At 51.0% G+C, this 23,853-nt stretch overlaps 1 protein-coding gene across 2 annotated transcripts in view; it reads left to right on the top strand.

Annotated features, from left to right (window-relative positions):
* MAN1C1 (mannosidase alpha class 1C member 1) overlaps window positions 1-23,853 on the top strand; it is a 346,263-nt gene that overhangs the window by 90,437 nt on the left and 231,973 nt on the right. For both annotated transcript variants that reach the window (XM_069223920.1, XM_069223921.1), the window contains one exon: window positions 21,952-22,048. In XM_069223920.1, the coding sequence (XP_069080021.1) occupies window positions 21,952-22,048 (97 nt within the window). The remainder of the gene's footprint in view (window positions 1-21,951; window positions 22,049-23,853) is intronic.

Genomic DNA, 23,853 nt, shown 5'->3' with positions numbered 1-23,853 from the left:
TCATTTTGAGGTCCTTAGTTGGTGACTTCGATGACACTCTTCAAGATCACGCTTACAGCAAATAATTTGATGAATTGGCTTGCCATTCCCGATTAAAATTATGCATTTAAATTGACTTTGCTTTGGCACGCTGTGCTTGTCATGGTTGACATTAACATCTCTGTATGTATTTTAGCTGAACTGTTTTTATTCCTTTTTTAACATTTTTTAACATGTTTAAAATCATTTTTAGCTAGTTTTATGCTTTTAGCTTTTTAGTTCAGAGCAATTTTAGCGTTTGGTTTCCTGTGCCTTCGTCATACCTTTTACGGCAATGGGGAGGGTGTAGTGAATCCTAGTTTGTTTTAATGGGATAACAGGAGTTAACTTAGCCTTCGGCTTGCAGACTCGTGCCCCCGTCACCTAGTGACTTTTAACCTACTTAGCTTGCTCTGTCTTAGCCCATTTAATTATTTAATTAATCTAAGATGGCTGCCTTTTTTATAGTTAGGCCACTTGTTATGCTTTGCATTATCAGCGCCACCGCGCTAAGGTGTCAAGATCAAGCGACAAAGACAAACAAACAGTAGGTGTTCACACTTAGGGATTTTCCCTCTCTATACTTTCGAGGGATTTGTTTATAATTGCCGTCCCAAGCATATCTGTTATCTATTCTTTGGGAACACACCTACGTCAGTGTTCCTGGTAGATCTGTATAAATACATCGCACTTGAGACAGATAATCAGAGGGAATCACCACCATCGCTGATATCGATGCTGCACGTCGTCTTGACGCTGACCCACTCTTCGTGTCCCTGCGGAGTCTGAGATAGAGACCTCATTCCAAGGTAATGAGGGTTGGGGGCTCCTCTCATGGACATGGCATTGGCAGGTTAGGTTTAACAAACCCAGCTCTCCTTTAGGTAGGAGGTTAGGCCTATTATGGGTATTAGGGCATATTACACCTCTTATGTCTTTTACATACTATTTCAAAATGGTGGGGGTCTTTGTAATAATGACCCTTGTCCTCACAATTCTGTTTCTTGCACTGTTCATTATCCTAATCATTGCAGCCCATGCAACATATTGCAGATTGCAGTTGTGTTAAATAAAAACTATTGAAACTTTACTGCATCTTCATTATTGCCTGTGTTTGGATGAGAGATGATGTATCTGTGAGGAAAGGGATATCTCCGTTTAACCATGACACTCCCTGAGATGTCTTACTCTCGAGCCCATGCGTAAAGGCTGCCACAAACCACCTTTTGCTATTGTGTTTTTGGTGAGGTGCTGCTAGAAAGCCGGTAAGGTTGGGACGACAGTTGCGACTTGTTGTAGGATAATCATAAGTCACCTACAAACAAAAGTACTGTCATCCTTAAACCAGCAGTCTTGCCTAGAGCAAGAGTCCAAATTACGACAGGGGTGGGGACTTACGTTTGGGAGGTGGAGGGCGTTTGGGTTAACCTTGGAAGGTGGGGGAGCGGGCTTGGACTGTGGGGCAGCAGATGTACCTGGGCCAGCACGGGTCCTCTTGCTCACAGGGGAAGGTGCACAGGAATGGGAAGGGCAGACAGGGGCGGACTTGGATGTGGGAGGAGTGGACAGTGCAAGGAGGTGTGCACGTTTAGGGACGAGACGGGGTGGGCCAGTGGGTTAAAAAACGTCTACATGGGATAGGAACAGTTTCTTAGGGGCAGTCGGGGTGGACCTGGAGAAAGGCATGGGAGTGGAGGTAGAGGGAGTGGTCATTGCAGGTGTAGGTATGTGTGACCTGGATGCAGGTGACCGTACTGTATGCTGAGGTGTGGTGGATGTGTGTTGGGTGGGTGTCTGTGAACGTCTGAGTGTAATGGGAGGAGGGGGTGGACACAGTGGGACAAGACAGGCTGCCAGTGTAAATGGATGTTGTCTGGGTGTCTGCAAGTTTGGTGAGTGTGCTGCAAGTGGTACTCAGAGTCGTTGTGGAGAGTGGAGGTGTGGTGTCTTGGGTGCATGACTTAGGGGGTCATTCTGACCCTGGCGGTCCATGACCGCCATGGCGGAGGGCAGCGGAAGCACCGCCAACAGGCTGGCGGTGCTTCCTGGGCGATTCTGACCGCGGCGGTAAAGCCGCAGTCAGAAAAGGGGAGCCGGCGGTTTCCCGCCGGTTTCCCGCTGGCCAAGGGAATCCGCCATGGCGGCGCTGCTTGCAGCACCGCCATGGGGATTCCGACCCCCTTCCCGCCAGCCTGTTTCTGGCGGTGTCCAGAACCAGGATGGCGGGAACGGGTGCCGTGGGGCCCCCTAACAGGGCCCCACAAAGATTTTCACTGTCTGCTTCGCAGACAGTGAAAATCGCGACGGGTGCCACTGCACCCGTCGCACCCCTGCAACTCTGCCGGCTTCATTGTTGAAGGGGCTTTCCCGCTGGGCCGGCCGGCGGTCTTTTGGCGGTCGCCCGTCGGCCCAGCGGGAAAGCCGGAATGGCCGCTGCGGTCTTTTGACCGCGGAGCGGTCTTTCGGCGGGAACCGCTTGGCGGGCGGCGACTGCCGACCGCCGACCGCCGCGGTCAGAATGACCGCCTTAATGTCTGATGTTGCGGTGACTGCAAGAATGGGGCCAGAAACTGTGAATGAAGGTGCAGTGCCTGTGAGTGTGCATATAGAGGTGACAGACAGGGAGGCGGAAGAGGTGGACACAGTGGTGGAAATGGATGTTGCTGTGTGTGCCTTTGTATGTTGGCTGTGTGTATGCCTGTGGTGGGAAGTGTGGTGCTTGTGTTTCTCTGTGTGCTTCTTGTGTGTTGAGGTGTGAGCATGGCTGCCTGAACGTATGCTTGGGATGGGTGGAGTGGGGTGCTGGAAGGGATAGAGGTGGTTGGAGGGGGGCCGGAAAGACCAGGGACCCTGGCTGCCGTCAAAGAGGAGGCCAGAGCCTGAAAAGATCTCTGTGGGGCAGACACAGCACCGTGAATGCCTTCCAGGAATGCATTGGTCTACTGCATGTGGGATGCTATCCCCTGGATGGCATTCACAATGGTTGTCTGCCCTACAGAGATGGTCCTCAGCAGGTCAATAGCCTCCTCTGTGAGGGCAGCAGGGCTGACTGGGGCAGGGGATGAGGTGTCTGGGGCAAAGGAGAAGCCCGGCCCTCTGGGTGAGCGGGCAGGGGCAGCTGGGTGGGGTGCACCTGGGAGGGCGGTGATGGTATGGGGGTGGCGGAAGATGACAAAGAATGGGTGGGCCCACCAATGTCCGCCACCACCAGGGAGCTTCCATCAGAGGAGAAATCAGAATCACTACCTCCAGTGGTAGTTTCCTCCCCTGTGGTACTCCCCTCACCCTCCAACCCACTGGTCCCGTTGGCATTGCTCGACTCTGCCTCCGTGGAACCATGGGCAGCTGCATCCCCACTCGCTGGTGCCACTGCTTCCTCGCCAGATGTTGCTGATGTACACAGACAACACAAGAGTACAGGGGTGGGGAGACAAAACAGGAGAGAAATCTTTAAATAGCTGAATGGATGTACATATCTGGTTCACACATACTCTCAGCCAGCAAATATACCAACAGGCAGCACCTACAGCTATGCTCATGGCTATGCCCCTGACTAGTGGCCACAACCCTGGTATACAGCCATCTCCAACATTACAGAAGGACCTGAAGAACTGCAGACCTGCCCCCTATCATCTAATTGCCCATGGGGGCCTTTATGCTAAATGACATCAGTCAAAGTCCCTGCCACTAGACAGCATACGTATTACAGCACCCTCAGACATCCATCTAGGAGGCATACAGTGGTCTTGGTACTCACCCTCTTGTGTCTGCTGTGCAGCCTTCAAGCGCCCATCCAAGTCTGGATATGCCACCGCCAGAATGCTGCACTTTAGGGGTCAGGGCCCGACAGGCATCCCTTCCTCATTGGGAGGACTTCCCCAGCTGGGCCTCGCAGGTCTTCCTTGCCCAGCGCCACAGGTCCTCCCACTGTTTCCTGCAGTGGGTTCTCCGCTGGTTGTAGACCCCCAGGGTCTGCACCTCCCTGGCGATGGTGTGCCAGAGTACCCTCTTCTGATGGGCGCTAACCTGTAGTAGACACGCAGGAAAGAAACAATGAGGTCAGAATAAGCACATGTGATACCGCTGGCCATACATCCCCTATGGGGCAGACACTTAAAACAGCATTACAGCATTACAGCACCTCACTCACACAAATTGTCCTGCATTAAATGGCTGTGCAGTTACAAATCATGCACACATGTTTACAGGCATCCACGACACTCACACACATCCATGTACCCCAATCCGCCTACTCACCTGCATGTCTGGTCAACCATATAGCTTGGCATACGGGGTAGGACCCTGTCCACCAGCTTGTCCAGCTCCTCCGTGATGAAGGCCGGGCCCTTTCCCCAGTGACTCGTGCCATTTCCAGGACCAGAGTCAGGACACAGCAGCACCCTCAGTGGAGTACTTGCATGCAAGAAATCCGGGAGTCAAGTGAAGCTGGCGTGACGAAATAGCGTACGCTCCACGACGGTGTGCACCGTCACCGCTGCCGACGATCATGATTGGCCCATATTACCCATTGACAACTATGTTAACCAATGAATGGGTGCATGGCGGTGAACACCACCTTATGCCATTACGACAACTGCTAGCGGTATGAGGTCACTTCCACTGCTACATATCTGGATGACAGGAGGCTGAGATTTTGCGAACTACTACGCAGTTATTATTTGGTCATTGGCCCCATGCTGGCCCTATGGACCCCAGCCCTCAAACGCATGGCCAAAAGACAATTTACTTCCTACAGCAGTTGCAGATGTATCAGTTAGGACATGTCACTACAGTTCACATCCTACAATGCTTATGTGTCACCTACTTGTCTGACAGCAATGTTACATACACAACATGTTGTGCAAATGGATTTGTGTCCCTCACATGCGTGCTCCACTCCTCCTAGGTACAGACCCATGTGGCGAGGGAGGGCCCCGTCTGTGTACAGACCACTTGTTGATTTGGAGACCATGGTGGAACGTCACATCATTATCAATTACAGACTCACTTGTGCTACTATTCATGGACCTTGTGCATTACTGGATCCAGCACTGAGACCAGCTAATCGGAATCAGCAGGCCATCCCTACTGAAGTGCAAGTGCTCTCTGTACTCCATTTCCTGGCCACTGGCTCATTTCAGGTGACTGTGGGCATGGGTGCAGGGTTTTCACAGCCAATGTTTTGCGTTATCCTGTCCAGATTCCTGGATGCATTTTTACTACACCTGCAGTCATATGTGAGGTTTCCCCAAAGTGCTGAACTACCTGTCATCAAGTCAGACTTTTATGCCTTTGCCAACATTCCCCATGTGATAGGTGCTATAGATGGCACACACATAGCTCTCACCCCCCACAAGAGTAAGTGAACAGGTTACAGAAACAGGAAGCACTTTCACGCTATGAACATTCAATTGGTGTTTACTGCAGACCAGTACATCTCACATGTGAATGCCATGTTCCCTGGATCAGTTTATGATTCATTTGTGCTGAGGAACAGCAATGTGCCACACATGATGGAACAACTACAAGGGGACAGAGGATGGATCATAGGTGAGTGTGGCTTTTAATATTAATGTACATTGCTGACAGCCAGGCTGTCTGCAACTGAGGGTAGTTAGTTACAGTCATGTTTTCCCACTTTTGCAGGTGATTCTGGCTACCCCAACATGCATTGGCTCCTGACACCAGTGAGGAATCCTAGAACAGATGCTGAGAGGAATTACAATGAGGCCCTTGGACATACGAGGAGGGTGATTGAGCACACTATGGCCCTCATTACAACAATGGCAGTAAATCCCGCTTACCGCCGTGCAGAAGACCGCCAACACACCGCTGGAAATCCGCTACAGCTATTACGACCCACAGCTCGGAATCCGCCAAAATCCAGACACCCACACAAGTCGCCACACCAAAGGTCAGTGATAAACTGGCGATAACAAAATCGACACCGTCACGCCAACAGGAATACGCCCACACTATCACGACCCACGAATCCACGTGACGGTCTTTCAACCGCGGTATTCCATTGACGGTACACACCGCCGCGCTCAAATTACACACACATTTACAAAACACAACCACGTTGGACAAATCGAAATACACACACCTGATACACATACACACACACCACTCCCACACACTCAATCCAATATAAAACACACACCCATATCACCCACAAACCCTTATGACCGGAATTGCGAAAGAAGGCCAGAGAAAGACACCACCAGAAACAACACTAGCATCCACAGACACACAACATCATCACTCACACAACATCCACGTACCTCAGACAACACACACAAACACATCCCCTCAAACATCACAACACACACCACCCCACACATCACCCACACCACATCATGGCACCACAACGACACCCCAGGTTCTCAGAGGAGCAGCTCAGGGTCATGGTGGAGGAAATCGTCCGGGTAGAGCCACAGCTATTCGGATCACAGGTTCAGCACACCTCCATTTCTAGGAAGATGGAGCTATGGCGCAGAATCATCGACCGGTTCAATGCAGTGGGACAGCATCCAAGAACTAGGGATGACATCAGGAAAAGGTGGAATGACCTATGGGGGAAGGTGCGTTCCGTGGTCTCAAGACACCAGATTGCAGTACAGAGGACTGGCGGTGGACCCCCACCTCCTCCCCCACAACTAACAACATGGGAGGAGCAAGTCTTGGTAATACTGCATCCTGAAGGCCTCGCAGGAGTAGCAGGAGGAATCGACTCTGGTAAGTCAGATATTAACTATTATATCCCCCACCCTACCTGCATGCCATCACATACCCGCACCCTCACCCCCATCACTCAAACACCTCACATATGTCCCACTATCACAAACAACCCATCCCAACAACAAGCCCTGCATGCAACACCAAAGCATGGACACCCATCACCAAAGCATGTCCACTACAGATACCCACACAGACCCCAAACCAAATATCACACAAGGACCTAGACAAGAATGCAAGCACTGGAGTACAGGGTCATTCACCAATTGCACACAATGGCACACACAGATGCAATAATCACACCTTTACACCCCTACAGGACAGGAGGTTCCAGACATGTCCACTCCCCCCACAGAAGAGGCCCACAGTGATGACAGCAGCTCTGTACAACTGGATCAAGATGACCAGCCCGGCCCATCTGGGACCTCAGGACAGTCGGTTCCACTGACACTGGCACAAGCCACCACAGATCCTCCACCCTCAGGAAACACCAGCACAGCACCCACCTAGCGGGCCCATCCCTCTGTCCCTAGGACACATCAAGCAGCAGTGTGTCCACCACTACAGGGAACCCAGGCAAACCTACCAACCCAAGGAAATCAGGGACCTGGGGGCATTGGCAGTGGCCACACGGTATTTGGGACAGAGGCTCAGGAAAACAGGGAAGCTGGGAGGACTGCTGTGCGACAGGGGGAGGACAGGCCCAGGGAACCCACTCTCCACGAGGCCCTCTCCAACATCATGGGAGCCTACCATCATTCCCAGGAGACGATGGCAACGGAACTGGCCAAGTTTCAGGAGTCCCAGCGACTGCAGGAGGAACACTATCTGGGGATCAGAGAGGAACTCAAGTCCATCAACACCACCCTGGTCACCATTGTAGGGGTGCTGCAGGACCTTGACAACACCAGGAGGGACACTGTGGCCCAACAAGGGGCCCCTGACACTAGCCTGGATGATGAACAGCCCACCACCTCTGCCGGCGCTAGTGGCCAGGAGGCACCGTCACAGGACCACGACACCAGCACCCCACCCCCTGCAGATGGAGAGCCACCCCGCAAACGGTCCCTGAGATCCAGGACCAAGACAGAGAACATTGCCAAGACCCCTGCCAGGAAATGAGACCCCCCTGAATGTCATCCTTCTGTCCCACTTAGTCACCGTGTCCATCCTTAAACTGCCCTAGCTCCACTTCCTATGCCCCTTTGGACAATGCACCTGTGAAACAAATAGACTGGACTCTGCCATGGACATTCCTCCACCATCACACCTGACCATTTTACAACCCCCTCCACTTATTTGCACAAAAATAAACACACATCAATCACAAAACAATCTGGAGTCAGTCTGTGCTTTCACAAATGTGTATTTACAATAACTATGGAATATAGCAATGTCATTTTTATTGTCAACATACCGTTGTAACACAGCTCTAGTCCATGAGGAAATATAGCAGAGGTCACACAGAGGTCACATCTGTGAAATGGAAAGGCAAAGTGACAAGTCAGGGTCCATACACTGGGTGAAAGTGTCAGACTTATGATAGTTCAAACAATAGTATGAGATGTATGAGGCAGTGATATCTTCTTACCTGTGTCTCACTGGAAGTATTGCTGGATAAGGTTGTTTCTGTTGTTGATATCCTCTTCTTCTGCCTCCTCTTCTTCACTGTCCACAGGCTCCACAGCTGCCACAAGACCTCCAGCTGGACCATCCTCCTGCAGAAAAGGCACCTGCCACCGCAAAGCCAGGTTGTGCAGCATACAGCAGCCCACTATGATCTGGCACACCTTCTTTGGTGAGTAGTAGAGAGAACCACCTGTCATATGGTGGCACCGGAACCTGGCCTTCAGGAGGCAGAAGGTTCTTTATATAATCCTCCTAGTTCGCCCATGTGCCTCATTGTAGCGTTCCTCTGCCCTTGTCCTGGGATTTCTCACTGGGGTCATTTGCCATGAGAGGTTGGGGTACCCAGAGTCACCTGCAAATGTCGAAGGACAACTGTTAGACACACACTAACCCGTAGGGACAACCCCAGACCCAGACAACTTTTCACAGGGTATAGGCTCCTTGTCCTCCCCTATTAGCCACACACAGTGCCTCTGGAGTTGCCCCATCACATAAGGGATGCTGCTATTCCTCAGAATGTAAGCATCATGCACAGAGCCAGGAAACTTGGCATTCACATGGGAGAAGTACTGGTCGGCCAAACACACACACACCATTGAATGGTAGCGCTTCCTGTTTCTGTACACCAGTTCACTCCTGCGGGGGGGTACCAAGGCCACATGTGTCCCATCAATGGCACCTATGATGTTGGGGATATGGCCCAGGGCATAGAAGTCACCTTTCACTGTAGGCAAATCCTCCACCTGAGGGAAAACGATGTAGCTGAACATGTGTTTCAGCAGGGCAGACAACACTCTGGAGAACATTGGCTGGGACATCCCTGATGCAATGGCCACTGTTGTTTGAAAAGACCAACTTGCTAGGAAATGGAGTACTGGCAGGACCCTGCACTAGAGGGGGGCATCCCTGTGCGATGGCGGATAGCTGACATCAGGTCTGGCTCCAACTGGGCACAAGGTTCATGGATTGTTGCACGATCAAGTCTGTAGGTGACTATTACGTGTCTCTCTTCCGTTGTCGACAGGTCCACAAGCGGTCTGTACACCGGAGGATGCCGCCATCTCATCACCTGCCCCAGCGGACGTGCCCTATGGACGAGAACAGCGAGCAGAGAGTCAGCCAACACTGAGGTATCACAAATTGTCATTAGCACACGTTTATTAATCCGCAATGTGCCTGCTACTGTGTGTATGCAAGGCCTACATAGGTGTGACGCAGTTATTATGCTTGCCATGTGGCCCCCTGAAATGGCGGCTGCCTGACCTGTAAGGTGGGACAAGGGGATATGAGGTAACTGCGCTGGCGTTCTACACCGTTGCGGTAGGCGGTCGAAGACCACTGCGCAATCCTGCATTGGTTAACATTGGACCCTATGGGTTCGATGAGCCAATAACGATGTACGCCGGCGGTGATGGTATGCACCGCCGCGGACGTGACTGCCATTTTCTCTCTGTTCACTAACTTGATACCTGACCTTCAACAGGAGAGGACCTACACTGCAAGTGCTGCTGTGACCTCAGTCTGGAAGCGACAATGGCTCATGTGTCTGGGGAAAGGGCCCCTGCCTTCACTTCAGAGGAGTTGGAGAAGTTAGTGGATGGGGTCCTCCCCCAGTACACGCTACTCTACGGTCCTCCAGACAAACAGGTGAGTACACTGTGAGCATGCTGCATGGGCAATGGCTTTTTGGAGTGGTGTGGATGGAAGATGCATGGGGGGGACTGAGGCAGCCGGAGCACCCACTGCCGGAAAAGATGGGAGGACATTCGCCGCTGGAGCAAGAAGACGGCGGAGGCCCAGCTGGGGATGGCCTCCCAACGTGGGAGGGGTGCCCGTCGCACCATGACCCCCCTGATGTTTCGGATCCTGGCGGTGGCGTATCCGGAGTTGGATGGGCGCTTGAGGGCATCACAGCAGCCACAAGGGGGTGTGTACAGACACATTCATCTGACTCTGCGTGCATTACGAGGTGTCTGGGTGGGGGAGGTGGGCAGTGGGTTCCCCTAGGCCAAGGCAAAGTTTGTAGGCAAGGTCCCTTGTGAGGCAGGCTATGTGGCACCCCAACCCCACCAGTGGTAATAGCCATCTACACCTAGTCAGGCTCCTGTGACTTCCATGTGTGCAGCAATCTGGCATAGGCCTTGTACCCTATGGCCTTGTGAATAATCTAGGAACTGCAAGTGCATGGCATAGTGCTGAGGTCAGCAGTGTCTGTAGTGTCCTCCAAAGGTAGTGGTATTGCATGCACTGAACATGTCTTTCTTCTGTCTCCCCCCCCCCTTTTTGTGGTCTCCCTGTTCTTGTGTGCAATAGCATCATCTGGCGGAGGAGCAGTGGCACCGGAGCAGGAAGGAGCTGCATCCCACTTGGCCCTGGAGGGCGAGTCAATAGAGTCTGAAGCCACCAGTGGGTCAGGGGGTGAAGGGAGCTCCACGGCGGGGACAGGAGGTGACAGCAGCGACTCCTCCTTTGATGGGAGCTCCCTTGCGGTGGCGGGCCCCTCTGTGACCCCGTCATCCACATGGACAGCTGCCACCCCCCCACCAGCACCGCCCTCCCAGCAGCCCCTCAGCGTGTGTCCCGTGCCCGCTCACCCAGGAGGGTGGGCATCTCCTTCGCCCCAGGCACCTCAGGCCCTGCCCCAGTCAGCCCTGATGCCCTCAGTGAGGAGGCTATTGACCTCCTGAGATCCCTCACTGTTGGGCAGTCTACCATTCTGAATGCCATCCAGGGTGTTGAGAGGCATTTGCAACAAACAAATGCATACCTGGAGGGCATTCATTCTGGCCAGGCAGACCAACAGAGAGCATTTCAGGCTCTGGCCTCAGCACTGATGGCAGCCATTGTCCCTGAGTCCAGCCTCCATCCTCCAACCTCCTCCACCCAGACCCAATCCCCTGTACCTCAGCCTATCCCAAGCACACCATCAGACCAGCATCCACACACCTCAACACACAAAAGTGGCTCAGGCAAACATAAGCACCACACATCCCACAGGTACTCACACAAGCATCATACCCATGCAGACATACCAACATCCACTGCCTCCACTGTGTCCCCCTCCTCCACGTCTCCCTCCTCCCTCCCAGTCTCGTCTCCACTCACACCTGCATGCACTACATCTACAGCCACTACTTCCATCACCAGCACACACACCACCACACCCCGCTCACGTGCAGTCACCACCCTCACTACCATTCACACATCCCTTGTGTCCTCTCCCAGTGTGTCTGTGAGCCCTCCTCCCAAAGTACACAAACGCAGGCACAGACCCACCCAACAGCCATCCACCTCACAAGAGCCTCCAGCCCATGCACCTTCACCCAAATTGAGCAGACGCACACCTCCTACAACCACTACCTCTTCCTCCACTCCCAAACCCCCTCCATCTACCCGACCCAGTGTGTCTAAAAAACGTTTCCTGGCTAATATTGACCTCTTCTCTACACCTCCCCCCGCCTGTCCCCTTGGGCCAGGCTTTCCAGGACCCAACCCAGCACCCCAGCCACCACATCACCATGCACAGTGGTGCCAGCAACTGCGGGCTATTGGAGTGCACCAACCATCAGGGCTGGCAGTGTGCCTCGGAGCGAGGGCAAGGACATTCCGCCACCTGCAAAACTTAAAAAGTTGCCCACATCCCGGAGGGAGAAGCCGAAGACACCTGCCACCAAGGGCTCAGGGAAACCGAAAGGTGATAGTGGCAAGACAGCAGCGCCACCAATCAAGGTGGGGAAGGGCCAGAAAGTGAAGGGCAGGTCAGGAGAGGGCATGGTGGCACCGACTGAGGGACCAGTGTCACACCTTCTGTCCACGTCGATGCCAACCTGCACCGCCATCTGCACCACCACTGAACCCGCCACCAGCACTGCTGTCATTGAGGCCGTCACCAGCACCGCTTCCACTGAGCCCGTCGCCAGCACCGCTGCCACTGAGCCCGGCACCAGCACCGCTGCCACTGAGCCCGGAACCAGCACCGCTGCCACTGAGCCCGCCGCCAGCATAGCTGCCACAGAGCCCGCCGACAGCACCGCTGCCACAGAGCCCGCTGCAAGCACCGCTGCCACAGAGCCCACCGCAAGCACCGCTGCGACTGACACCGCCGCAAGCACCGCCAGCGGCCCCACAACATCCTGAGCCAGTGGCACCATCGCAGACATGGCTGACATCCCCAGTGGTCAGTCGTCCAAGGCTGGTGGTGAGTTCCAGGAGCCTGGGCAGCTTCAATGATGCATCACTTTCATTGGAGGGATACATCCACTACCTCTGTCCTTGGCAGGATGAAGCACTCTGGGCACAAAGCCCCCTCCAGAACCAGTGGAGAGATACATCCACTACCTCTGTCCTTGGCAGGATGAAGCACTCTGGGCACAAAGCCCCCTCCAGAACCAGTGGCGAAAGACATCCACTACCTCTGTCCTTGGCAGGATGAAGCACTCTGGGCACAAAGCCCCCTCCAGAACCAGTGGAGAAAGACATCCACTACCTCTGTCCTTGGCAGGATGAAGAACTCTGGGCACAAAGCCCCCTCCAAAACTAGTGGAGAGATACATCCACTACCTCTGTCCTTGGCAGGATGAAGCACTCTGGGCACAAAGCCCCCTCCAGAACCAGTGTAGAAAGACATCCACTACCTCTGTCCTTGGCAGGATGAAGCACTCTGGGCACAAAGCTCCCTCCAGAACCAGTGGAGAAAGACATCCACTACCTCTGTCCTTGGCAGGATGAAGCACTCTGGGCACAAAGCCCCCTCCAGAACCAGTGGAGACTGTTATCCACTTAAAAGACTGTGGCTTTGCACTCCCCAGGATAAAGCAGTGGGCAAACCACCCACTGGAAATACTTAAGAGACTGTGGCTTTGCACTCCCCAGGATACAGCAGTGGGCATGGAGCCCCCTCGTGGAGCAGTGGCGTTGTGCGTTCATCAGGCTGAGGTGCCCCCTCTCCCCCTGAGGTGCCTGTTTATTTTCCATCTGATGCCCCTCCACTGTTCTCTCCGTTTGGAGTCAGGTATCGAGTGTGGGCCTCGTCCATGCATTTTTGGCCCAGTGGTCCACGGACAATGATTGGTGCACTATCCGGACTTGTGTAGTTGAGGAACATAATTGTATATACTGTATTTTGAGTTTGAGTACTGGATTTTTAATGCTTACATTCGTTCAAATCAATTCGTTTGGCTTTGCGTTATTGAAGGGGGGGTGGGAGGGTGTATATGTAATGTTGCAGCATGTATTTGTGTGTATGGTGTTGTGGGTGAGGGTGGGGTGGGGTTGTCACGTGTTGCATGTGTGTCACTCTCTTTTCCCTCTCCCCTCCCCTGTGTTGTAGGTGAAGTACTCACCGTGGACGTTGCCGCCGTCTCTGGTGCTCCTGATAGAGGAGCAGGAAGACATTGCTGGCAGGATGTGAAGTTCTGGCTCCATGGTGTCCTGGTTCCTCGTGGGATGTGGAGAGGTGAGTGATTTCCTCTTCTGTGTACTGTTTCTGCCGTGTTTTTGATCGCGTTGGTTCCACCTCGGAAAAGGTGGTGGACTGGCATCTTGTGATAGGGTGGGCGGTACATTGTCTTCCGCCTGTCTGTTGGCGGTTACCGCTGCACTGTTTGTTTGTACCGCCATGGCTGTCGGAGTGTTAAAGTGGCTATCTATGTTGGCGGTTTCCGCCACGGTCTTAATCCCATTTTTTTTCCCGCCCGCCTGTTGGCGGTATTACTGCCGCTTTAACACCAACTATCAGGGTTGTAATGAGGCCCTTTATGTCTCCTGAAGGCTAGATTTCATTGCCTCCATATCTCTGGGGGTTCCCTGTGCTATGTCCCTGAGAAGGTGTGTAGAATAGTGGTGGCCTGTTGCACAATGTGGCTGTGAGGAAATCTATCCCCCTCTTGGAGGAGGAGGGTCCTGTATATCCATAACAGCTTCATCTGAGAGGGGATGAGAGTGATGGTGATGATGAAGAGGGGGAAGATGTACACTCCAGGAACCAACTGATCCAACTATACTTCCAGTGACTAAGAGGTACTGTTTGCTAATGTTGTTGTCTGTACTCCATACTGTCGGTCTGACTTATTCTCTATGGGGGTGTTGGGTTTGTAGACATTTACACTGTAACAATGTATTCAAGTACCATGTGACACGATGAACATTGACATTGGTGTACATGTGTTTTAATAGGTGTCAGGGATGGCATGGTGCTCTTTACAGTGATTGCAGTGGGTTGATGGTGGATGTCCATACTGGCTACATGGTCTCAGCGTTTGGTGGCTGTTGTAATGGGTCCATCTGTACCTTGCAGGTTGTTGAGTTGCTATTGGCCGGTGAGGATGGTGGTTCAGTGGCACACTTGGGAGACAGTTTGTGTCGGAGTCACTTCTTTGACGGTGCCTTGGTCTTGGCAGGTGTACCAGTACCATATCTGGGCCTGAGGGACCGTTTGAGTGTCTGTTGTTGGACTGTACGGGTAGAGGTGCTGGTCTCCTGTGTGTCCTTAGATAGTTGCACCAGTCCAGTTGCTGCTGCTGATGTTGATGGCTGGTCTGTATCGTGGTCTGTGGTAGGGGCTTCCTGGTTTGTGGGGGTCTCAGACTGGGTTGGGATTTGGTGCAGCAGTGCCTCCTGCAATGGCGGCCATGGTGGCATTGTGCTGTTTCCACTGCTCCATGGCCTGTTGGTGGTGTGCTATCTGCAGCCTTTGATTCTGCTCCGGGGGGCCACGATCTGGCCCATCCTGTCCTGGGTATGGTGGTATGCTTCCAGGACCTCAGGGATCACCTCCTGGACTGCAGCATCCATCCTTTGGCCTTCCCCCTGGGCCACTGATGCCCTCCCACTGGGCCTAGCACCCTGGGCCTGTGTCCCCTGCATAGGTCTGGCGGTACCACTTGTACTGAGGCCATCGTCATCCTGCCTGTAGGTAGGTGGTGACTGTGGCCTCTGTCCTTGTTTTTCACCAGCCTGTGGCCTGGATACCCTGGTGTGGGGTCGTTTGGCCAGAGCTGATGTTGGTGGCTGGGTGGTAGGGGTGTCAGTGGTGTCCTGGGTGGGGCTGCTGGATGGTGACAGCTGCTGGATGGTGACAGTCCAGGGCTGTGTGATGGGCCAGGGTATTCCTCACTGTCCATACTACCCTCACAGGTGTCCTGAGTGGTGCCTCTGTCTCCATGTGGGGCGCTGGCACTCCTTGTCCTCTCCGTCAGGGTGGCATGGGTGGTGGTGCCTGTTGGGGGAATGGAGATGTATGTTAAATTTACAGAATTGGATGGGGTGCACAGGGCAGGACTATTTTGTGCAGGTTTTCCACTGTTGGGCCATGCAGGGACCTATTGTGGGGTTGCCATTGCATTTAGCATGGAATGTGGAGGTGCATTGTGGGTGGTGTAGTGCCATTGTGATTCCTTGCAGGGGTAGGTGGCTGTGCACGGGGGGAGGGATGTGGGCCTGTTGGTGGGTTTGTGGGCATGCAGGGTGACTGGATGTAGTGATTGTGGCCTGGGTGGGGTAGTGGTCCTGGTGGTAGCTGGAAGGATGAGGTGGTGCATGCATTAAATGTGTGGCGGATATGGGGTAATTGTAGATGACTTACCTGAGTCCATTCCTCCAGTGAGTCCAGTGAGGCCCTCAGGGTTCAGGATGGCCAGTACCTTTTCCTCCCAGTCAGTGTAGTCAGGGGTGGTGGTGGGGGTCCTCCCCCAGTCTTCTGGAAACCCAATGTTGTGCCTCGATGCCATGGACCTCACCTTCCTGCATAGGTCATTCCATCTCTTGCTGATGTTGTCCCTTATGCGTGGATGGTTTCCCAATGCATTGACCTTGTTGACTATTGTCTGCCATAACTCCATCTTCCTGGCGATGGGTGTGTGCTGGACCTGAGCCCCGAATATTTGTGGCTTGACCTGGAGTATCTCATCCACCATTGTTCTTACTTCCCTTTCTGTAAAGCGTGGGTGCTTAGGGGGTGCCATGGTGTGTGTTGCGGGTGATGTGTTGTGTGGTTATTGGTGAGGGTGCTGTTGTGTGGTTGGGTGTGTGAGTTGTGTGCTGTTGCATTCAGCATCTGCTTGTAGTGTTGTCAGTCTTGCTTCTCCTATTGGCGTTGCAAAGGATTGTGGGGTGTGTCTGTGTGTGTTTTATAGTGTTGTGGATGTATGTCAGGTGTGTGGGTTTCAAACTTGCCAATGTGTGCATTTCTTGCTGTTGGGTCCCATTGCTGGCCGTGGCAGCCTGTACCGCTATTGGTCGTTTGGCATCCATTGACCACCGCGGTGATTTGTGCAACCTTATTTGGAGGGCGGGTGATTTGTGTGCTCGGTGGTGGCGGGGTGGGATGTGCAGCTTTTTGCTGACAAGGCCCTAGCGGTGGCTGGTGGTAATAGAAATTTTGGCAGTTTCTGTTTTTACATCTTTATATGGCAGGTTTCTGTTCACCGCCAATGGCGGTATACTGTTCACTGTCGCTATGGTGGGCAACAGTGTTTACCGCCATGTTCATAATGACTCCCATAGTGTTGTATGTGATAGATATCATTCAGACAAGCATGTTCCTTTCATATCATGGGCAAAGTTAGCTGCGTTCCATCATGCAGCGAGGTTGGACGTTACAGACTTTGAAAAATGGCTGAATTCCATGGAAATACATTAACGGTTGTGAATTGTTTACTGCTTTTTATTTATCCAGGGAACAGCAGACAATGGCTAAAAGGGAAGTGAGTTTCACCATGCTTCATATAGAGAACTCAGAAAAGTTGCCTTTCACAGTTGCAGAGAGTCCTTCAACAGTATGGCTCCTACATGGCATTATTAATCTGCCCATTTCCACTTTTCGTTTTTCGAAATGCTTGAAACAGGTACGAGCGACTAGGCGATAGCTATATTAAAGAAGAGTGGGAGTTGCCCTTTCATCATAAATGTCTGAACGGCGAAACAGGTCTTTCTCAGCAGAAGCGAATGTGAGACTACTGTTAGTCATTAACAGCCTGCAAGCAGGTGTCCCTTCAAGGCCTTTGTAATGCGGGGGTTACAAACCTGGCCTATTTTCTGAAGGGTACCCCCGTCCCTTTGATTCGACCAGCATTTCATGTACTTTCGAATGGAAGTTATGTGGTGTTGAGCGACCAAAGCTGTTGCAGTATTTGACCAGGAATTGCCTACGCATTTTCAGTCTCTAAGGTTGTTAATTATTGTGGACAAGTTTTATTCCCCCCCACACGGGAGATAAAAGTATCAGAAATGTGGCCTCACATTGATACTGTTAATTTAAATTATGACAAGCTGAGCAGACTAAAGGCGCTACTGTTTCAAAAACAAGTATGCTCTCCAGATAGCAAGATCATCAGCCGAGATACAATACGTATTAAATACCAACTTCCCCAAGCACTTGGGAGAGCTGGTATCCAGAATGTTCAACGCCTCGAGCACTACTGGGATTGTCCATTTCTTTAAGGCTGTTGGGTCTGGACTTGTGTCCATCTTCCAGATCGTCTTCGGAGTCATCCCATCGGCCATCCATTCACTCTTTTCAAGTGTGTTTGGCGGCTTTCTTATTATTTTGACATTGATTGGTGGAATTCTGCTGCTATTTCTTCTGATTCGCAGTGGTTGTGTCTTTCCAGCTACACAAAGCAATGGAGCCGCTGCCACCAGCTCAACTGTGCCGTGAACGCATGGTTCAGATCTTCGATGCTTCCTTGCTGGTGGAATTGAAGTGTGATTGGTCATTGTCATTCCGACCACTCCTATGGTGCATGTAATCAGCCTTTCGCTGCGTATGGTGCCTCTTCGAACACTTGCCTACAGTGTGTCTTGCCGTTACGCCAGTGCCTCCTGTGGACCAAAAACTGCTGATGTCCCCGATGAGGGTTCATTCACAGTCGTGCCCCTTGAGACTAAGGCGGTCATTCTGACCGCGGCGGGCGGCGGTCGCCGCCCGCCATGCGGTCACCGCCGAATGACCGCCCCGCGGTCAAAAGTCCGCGGCGGCCATTCCAACTTTCCCACTGGGCCGGCGGGCGACCGCCAAAAGGCCGCCCGCCGGCCCAGCGGGAAAGCCCCTGCAACGAGGAAGCCGGCTCCGAATGGAGCCGGCAGAGTTGCATGGGTGCGACGGGTGCAGTGGCACCCGTCGCGATTTTCACTGTCTGCTAAGCAGACAGTGAAAATCTTTGTGGGGCCCTGTTAGGGGGCCCCTGCACTGCCCATGCCAGTGGCATGGGCAGTGCAGGGGCCCCCAGGGGCCCCACGACACCCGTTCCCGCCATCCTGGTTCTGGCGGTGAAAACCGCCAGAAACAGGGTGGCGGGAAGGGGGTCGGAATCCCCATGGCGGCGCTGCAAGCAGCGTCGCCATGGAGGATTCCCTGAGCCAGGGGAAAACCGGCGGGAAACCGCCGGTTCCCCTTTTCTGACCGCGGCTTTACTGCCGCGGTCAGAATAGCCCTGGAAGCACCGCCAGCCTGTTGGCGGTGCTTCCGCGGTCCCCGGCCCTGGCGGTCATGGACCGCCAGGGTCGGAATGACCCCCTAAGGCTGTTCCGCAAGGCCACTTATGAGCCTTCCTTGCTGAACGAGTTGGCTCTTTGCACTATGGAGGATGGCACTACTGCAGGTGGACCTGCCCAAGAGACTATTATGCACTACTGCTCCGTGGATCCGTCTGCCCATCCTGTGACTGATCTAACATCTGACGATGTGGCCTCTTTCTTGAGGTCCTTTCCATTCGATGACTTCGGAGATGATCTTCAAGATCATGACTATTGTTAAACGATTTGATGATTGGCTTTTTACACCAAATATAAAGTATACATTTATTGCCCTTACTTTGGCCTGCTGTGCTTGTCATGGTTGACATTATGGCCCTCATTATGACCCTGGCGGATGGCGGTATTTTGGAGAAAAGTGCTGCCAACAGGCTGGCGGTACCATTCCCCAAAATATGACATTGGCCGTTTGGCTCAAGCCAAACCGCCAGTGTACCACTCCGTTTGCCAGGATGGTAACAGCTGCCGGGCTGGAGACTACAATCTCCAGCCAGGCGGCCGCCACAGTCCCACCCGCTGGATTATGACCCCCCCTACTGCCATGGTTTTCGTGGCTTCTGTACTGCCACGAAAACCATGGCGGTAGGCACTATCAGTGGCAGGGAATGCCTTCACTGTCACTGATAGGGGTCTTCCCCGGCCTCCTCCCCTTCCCCCTAGTCCTCCTCCACACTTGCCCCTTCCAACCCCCTCAACATACACGCACTTGCACGCACCATCATACACACGCATACACACACTCATACCCACATTCACCCACGCATGCATACATCCATTCACACTCACATTCACACACACTTACATTCATACAAGCACCTACGCATTCACACAACACAACATACATGCACACACATACCACATGCAACGCATACCCACAGTCACGCACACACAAACACACACACACACCACCCCTCACCCCTCCTCCCCTATTGAAGCACCCAAGTTACCTGATTTCAGGGAGTCCTCTGGCAGGAGACAGAACGGGGCGCTGCTGCCAGCAGCAGCGTCTGCCAACAGAACACCGCCAGGTTGTATCATGGGTCATGATATGGTCTGCGGCGGTCTACTGGCGTGGCACTGCTGTTGGCAGCAGCGCCACCTTACCGCCATCCGCCAACATGGCCGTCACCGGAATCCCGCCATACTTTTGGCGGAATTACAGCTACGGCTATAATAAGGTGGTCGGCTGCTAGCCACAGCAACGGTGTTTTGGCAGCCGTAGCCATGGCGGTAGGCGGATTTTACCACCATTGTCATAATGAGGGCCAATGTCTCTTCGTATGTTTTTAGCTATTGATTTTAACACATTTCTAAATATGATTTTTAGCTAGTTTTTATTCTTGTTAGCTTTTAGTCCAGAGCATTTTTAGCATTTGGCTTTATTCACCTTCAGTGGCATCAAGTCATGGCATCATACTTGTTACGGCAATGGGGAGGGTGTAGTGAATTCTAGTTTGTTTTAATGGGATACAGGAGTTAGCCTAACCTTTGGCTTGCAGACTCGTGCCCCTGTTACCCAGTGACTTTTAGCCTACTTAGCTTGATCTGTTTTAGCGCATTTATTTAATTAAATCTTTTAAGATGGCTGCCTTGTTTTTTAGTTAGGGCCATGTTTTAGTTTGCGTTATCAGTGCCACCGCGCTAAGGCGTCAATATCAAGCAACAAAGATAAACAAACTTTATGAGTTCACTTTAGGTACTTTCACTCTTCACGCTTCTGAGGCAATTGTTTTTGTTAATTACCGTCCCAAGCATGCCTTGTTATCTATTGTTTGGGAACAAACCTACGTCAGGAGTCCAAGTGGATCTGTGTAAATATTCCTCACTTAAACAGATAGTCAGAGAGATTCCAACCAGATGCCATCGCTGCTATCGATGCTGCACATCGCCTTGACGCTGACCCAGTCTTCGTGTCCCTACGAAGTCTGAGCTAGAGACCTCATTCCAAGGTAACGAGGGTTGGGGGCTCTTCTCATGGACATGGCATTGGCAAATTAAGATTTAACATACCTACCTCTCTTTTAGGTTAGAGGATAGGCTCACTATGCTAGGGTATTAGGACATATTACCACTTCATGTCTTTTCATGTTATTGCAAGATAGTGGGAGTCTTTGTATTAATGACTCTTGTCTTTACCATTCTGTTTCTTGCACTGTTCACTATCCTAATCATTGCAGCCCACGCAACTTATCGCAGAATGCAGTTTTGCTAAATAAAACCTATTGAAACTTTAGTGCATCTTATTAATTGTCTGTGTTTGATTGAGACAGATTGTTACTGTGAGAAAGGGGTAATCTCCATTTAACCACAATACTCCCTGAGATGTCACACTCTTGAGTCCATGCGTAAAGGCAGCCACAAATCACTTTTTACTGTTTGGGTTTCTGGTGAGGTGCTGCTTGTGAGCCGGAAGGGTTGGGACAACAGTTGCGACTTGTAGGACTGGCATAGTCACCTACAAACATAAGTACTGTCATCCTGGAACCAGCAGTCTTGCCTAGAGCAAGAGTCCAACTACGACAATGGGACACTAAATGAAAAAGAAAAAAGTAGTTTTCCAAATTTGACCAGCGGAAGGATTTAGCCAGCAAAAAGAAACAGCCACTCAAAGGATGGTAAAGAGGCTATGCTTCAGGAGAGGGAGAAACACAAGAAGAAGGCAAGCCATCCTATAAGAAGCAAACAAATGAGACTGACAAAGTCAAGCGATGGTGAGAAATGGGCAGCCTGTAAACTGACTGTAATTTCACTATAGGTCTATTTCAGCCAGACAGCTTGACTTGTCGGGTAGGGAAGTCCTAGAAGAGCCTGAAATTTCCTGTTGGTTTCACTACAAGTCCATTTTCATATTCCCATCGTTATTAATATTTATTGTACAGAAAATCAATATGCTTATTGAACAAATGTATACTTGTTTTTGTTCATTGATTGTAATAGAATTTTATGGCGAACACTCACTGTAAAACGACATTTAAAAAAATGGCCCATAGGTGCGGTATTATGCTTTCAATAATTGTGAGCATTTGCTTTACTCAGATGATGAAGTTTGCGTGGGATAGCTACAAGCAGTACGCATGGGGAAAAAATGAACTCCGGCCACTAACTAAGAACGGACATGTTGGAAATATGTTTGGTGAGTGTCTACATTTCTTTTTACAAAGGGAAATGGCAGCATCCCACTTTCTTTTGGCATTTTATAATCTTTATGGATTAATTCGTATTTCCATGCTTTAGAAGTGGACTAATAATAACATTTGAAGTCAATGCACCACAAGAATGGTTCACGTTCTGTTATTTTTTTTTTCAAGGAAGTGATGTTTCAATTGGCGTTAATAATATGAAAATCCCCATTACATTTTGGCTTTGTATTAGCGCATAAATTGCTTGACAGATTTACAAAAAAAATGGATTGAAGGAGAAGTTCCATAAGAATGTGTCTTTTTTGTGGTTTGGTTTAAGTCAGTTGAGTAGTTTTTGAGCTATTAAAGAAATAAACAATGCCTTCACCTTCAGAGTTCTTTGACTAGTTGTAAATTTGATTCAAGAAAATAATTATAGTTGATTGGCAGAACTGACCTACAGTTTACAGACTCACAGGGTCCCCTATGTTCTTAGCCTCCAGGACCAGGCTCATGTAATATGTGATAATGGCATCAAACACAGGCAGACATCCAAACAGCAACACAACACTAATGCATCAAAAACATAGCACAACAAACACAATAATACTAAAATAACACCACTAACAGCATAGCACAACCACGAAACCGCTGTATTGTGATTTTGATTTATTTATGTTTTGTTTCCGTGGGAAAACACAACACTGCAACGCAAAAAAACACAAACACAATACTACAAATCACAGCAGACTGGCCAATTACAAACTCCAAATCACGTTTACCGCTCGAGCAGCTCCACTAATCCACCATCACCACCAGAATTAACTTAAATGAACGGCATTTAGTATTCTAAAATACGCTGCAGCATAAAGAGTGCAGCTATTTCTTCATGACAAAATGTAAATTTTGGAGTTTCAGAAATATAGTGAGGATCGATCTCTCTGGAAGCTTCTAAAGGCCATTGTGCTCATACAGCACACCCACACATTGATGTGCACTATGTATCTCAAGTGCAGGCCTTATTTCAGTCAGCTATACATACTTCTGAAGAAAACATATTGGTATATCCTCAGCTCAGCTCGGTAATCAAATAAGAGCTTACAAGCTCTTGTTTCCTTAGCCTCCCTATAACAAAAACTATTGAGAATTATAGATATCCATTTTCATTGTGAAATGTATTATCTTCAAAGTTTCCTAGGAGCACTCTGTCTCACAGCCAGCGAGTTTAATGTTACCTTGTTTACATTCTGTCCCCAGGCCAGGATTCAAACCTGATTGTCAGTGCTTAATTTGTGGAAAAATGATTGCTGGTGCCCGAAGCTCTCTGCTCAGCAGCCCACAACCGGTACAATTAAAAGTTGGTGCGCCAAATTCTAAAGCTGGTAACTTAAATCCACCTCAGGCCACTTTAATCCACTACCAGACAGGCCCTGCCTCTTTATCTCACTCTTACTGTTCTGTTTTCTCCCTTTCTGACGGGTTTCGGTCTTTCTCTTCCATAATCTTTTGTTTTGTGTGCGTCTTCCTCTCTTGCTGTAGGGAAATGTCTGATCCGGAAAAATAGGTGCTGGTCCCCAAAAATAAGTGCTGTGGCCCGCACTAGCAACCACCGGCTCAAATAAAGCACTGCTGTTTGCCCAGGTCCAAAGTTAGCACAACTAGCCTCAAGGCCACATCGTTTTTGTAGAATAGGAATGAACTAATCAGAAAATAGCTATTGGTTTACAGCTCATATGAACTCACTACCACATAGAACAGCTAACAGTCAAATTAGCTGCTCATAATGAACAGCTAGAGGGTAATTTGTAGTTATCGGAGT

Source organism: Pleurodeles waltl, chromosome 3_1 (genome assembly GCF_031143425.1).
Source record: "Pleurodeles waltl isolate 20211129_DDA chromosome 3_1, aPleWal1.hap1.20221129, whole genome shotgun sequence".
NCBI lineage: Eukaryota > Metazoa > Chordata > Amphibia > Caudata > Salamandridae > Pleurodeles > Pleurodeles waltl.
This window is presented reverse-complemented; position numbering and strand designations above follow the sequence as displayed.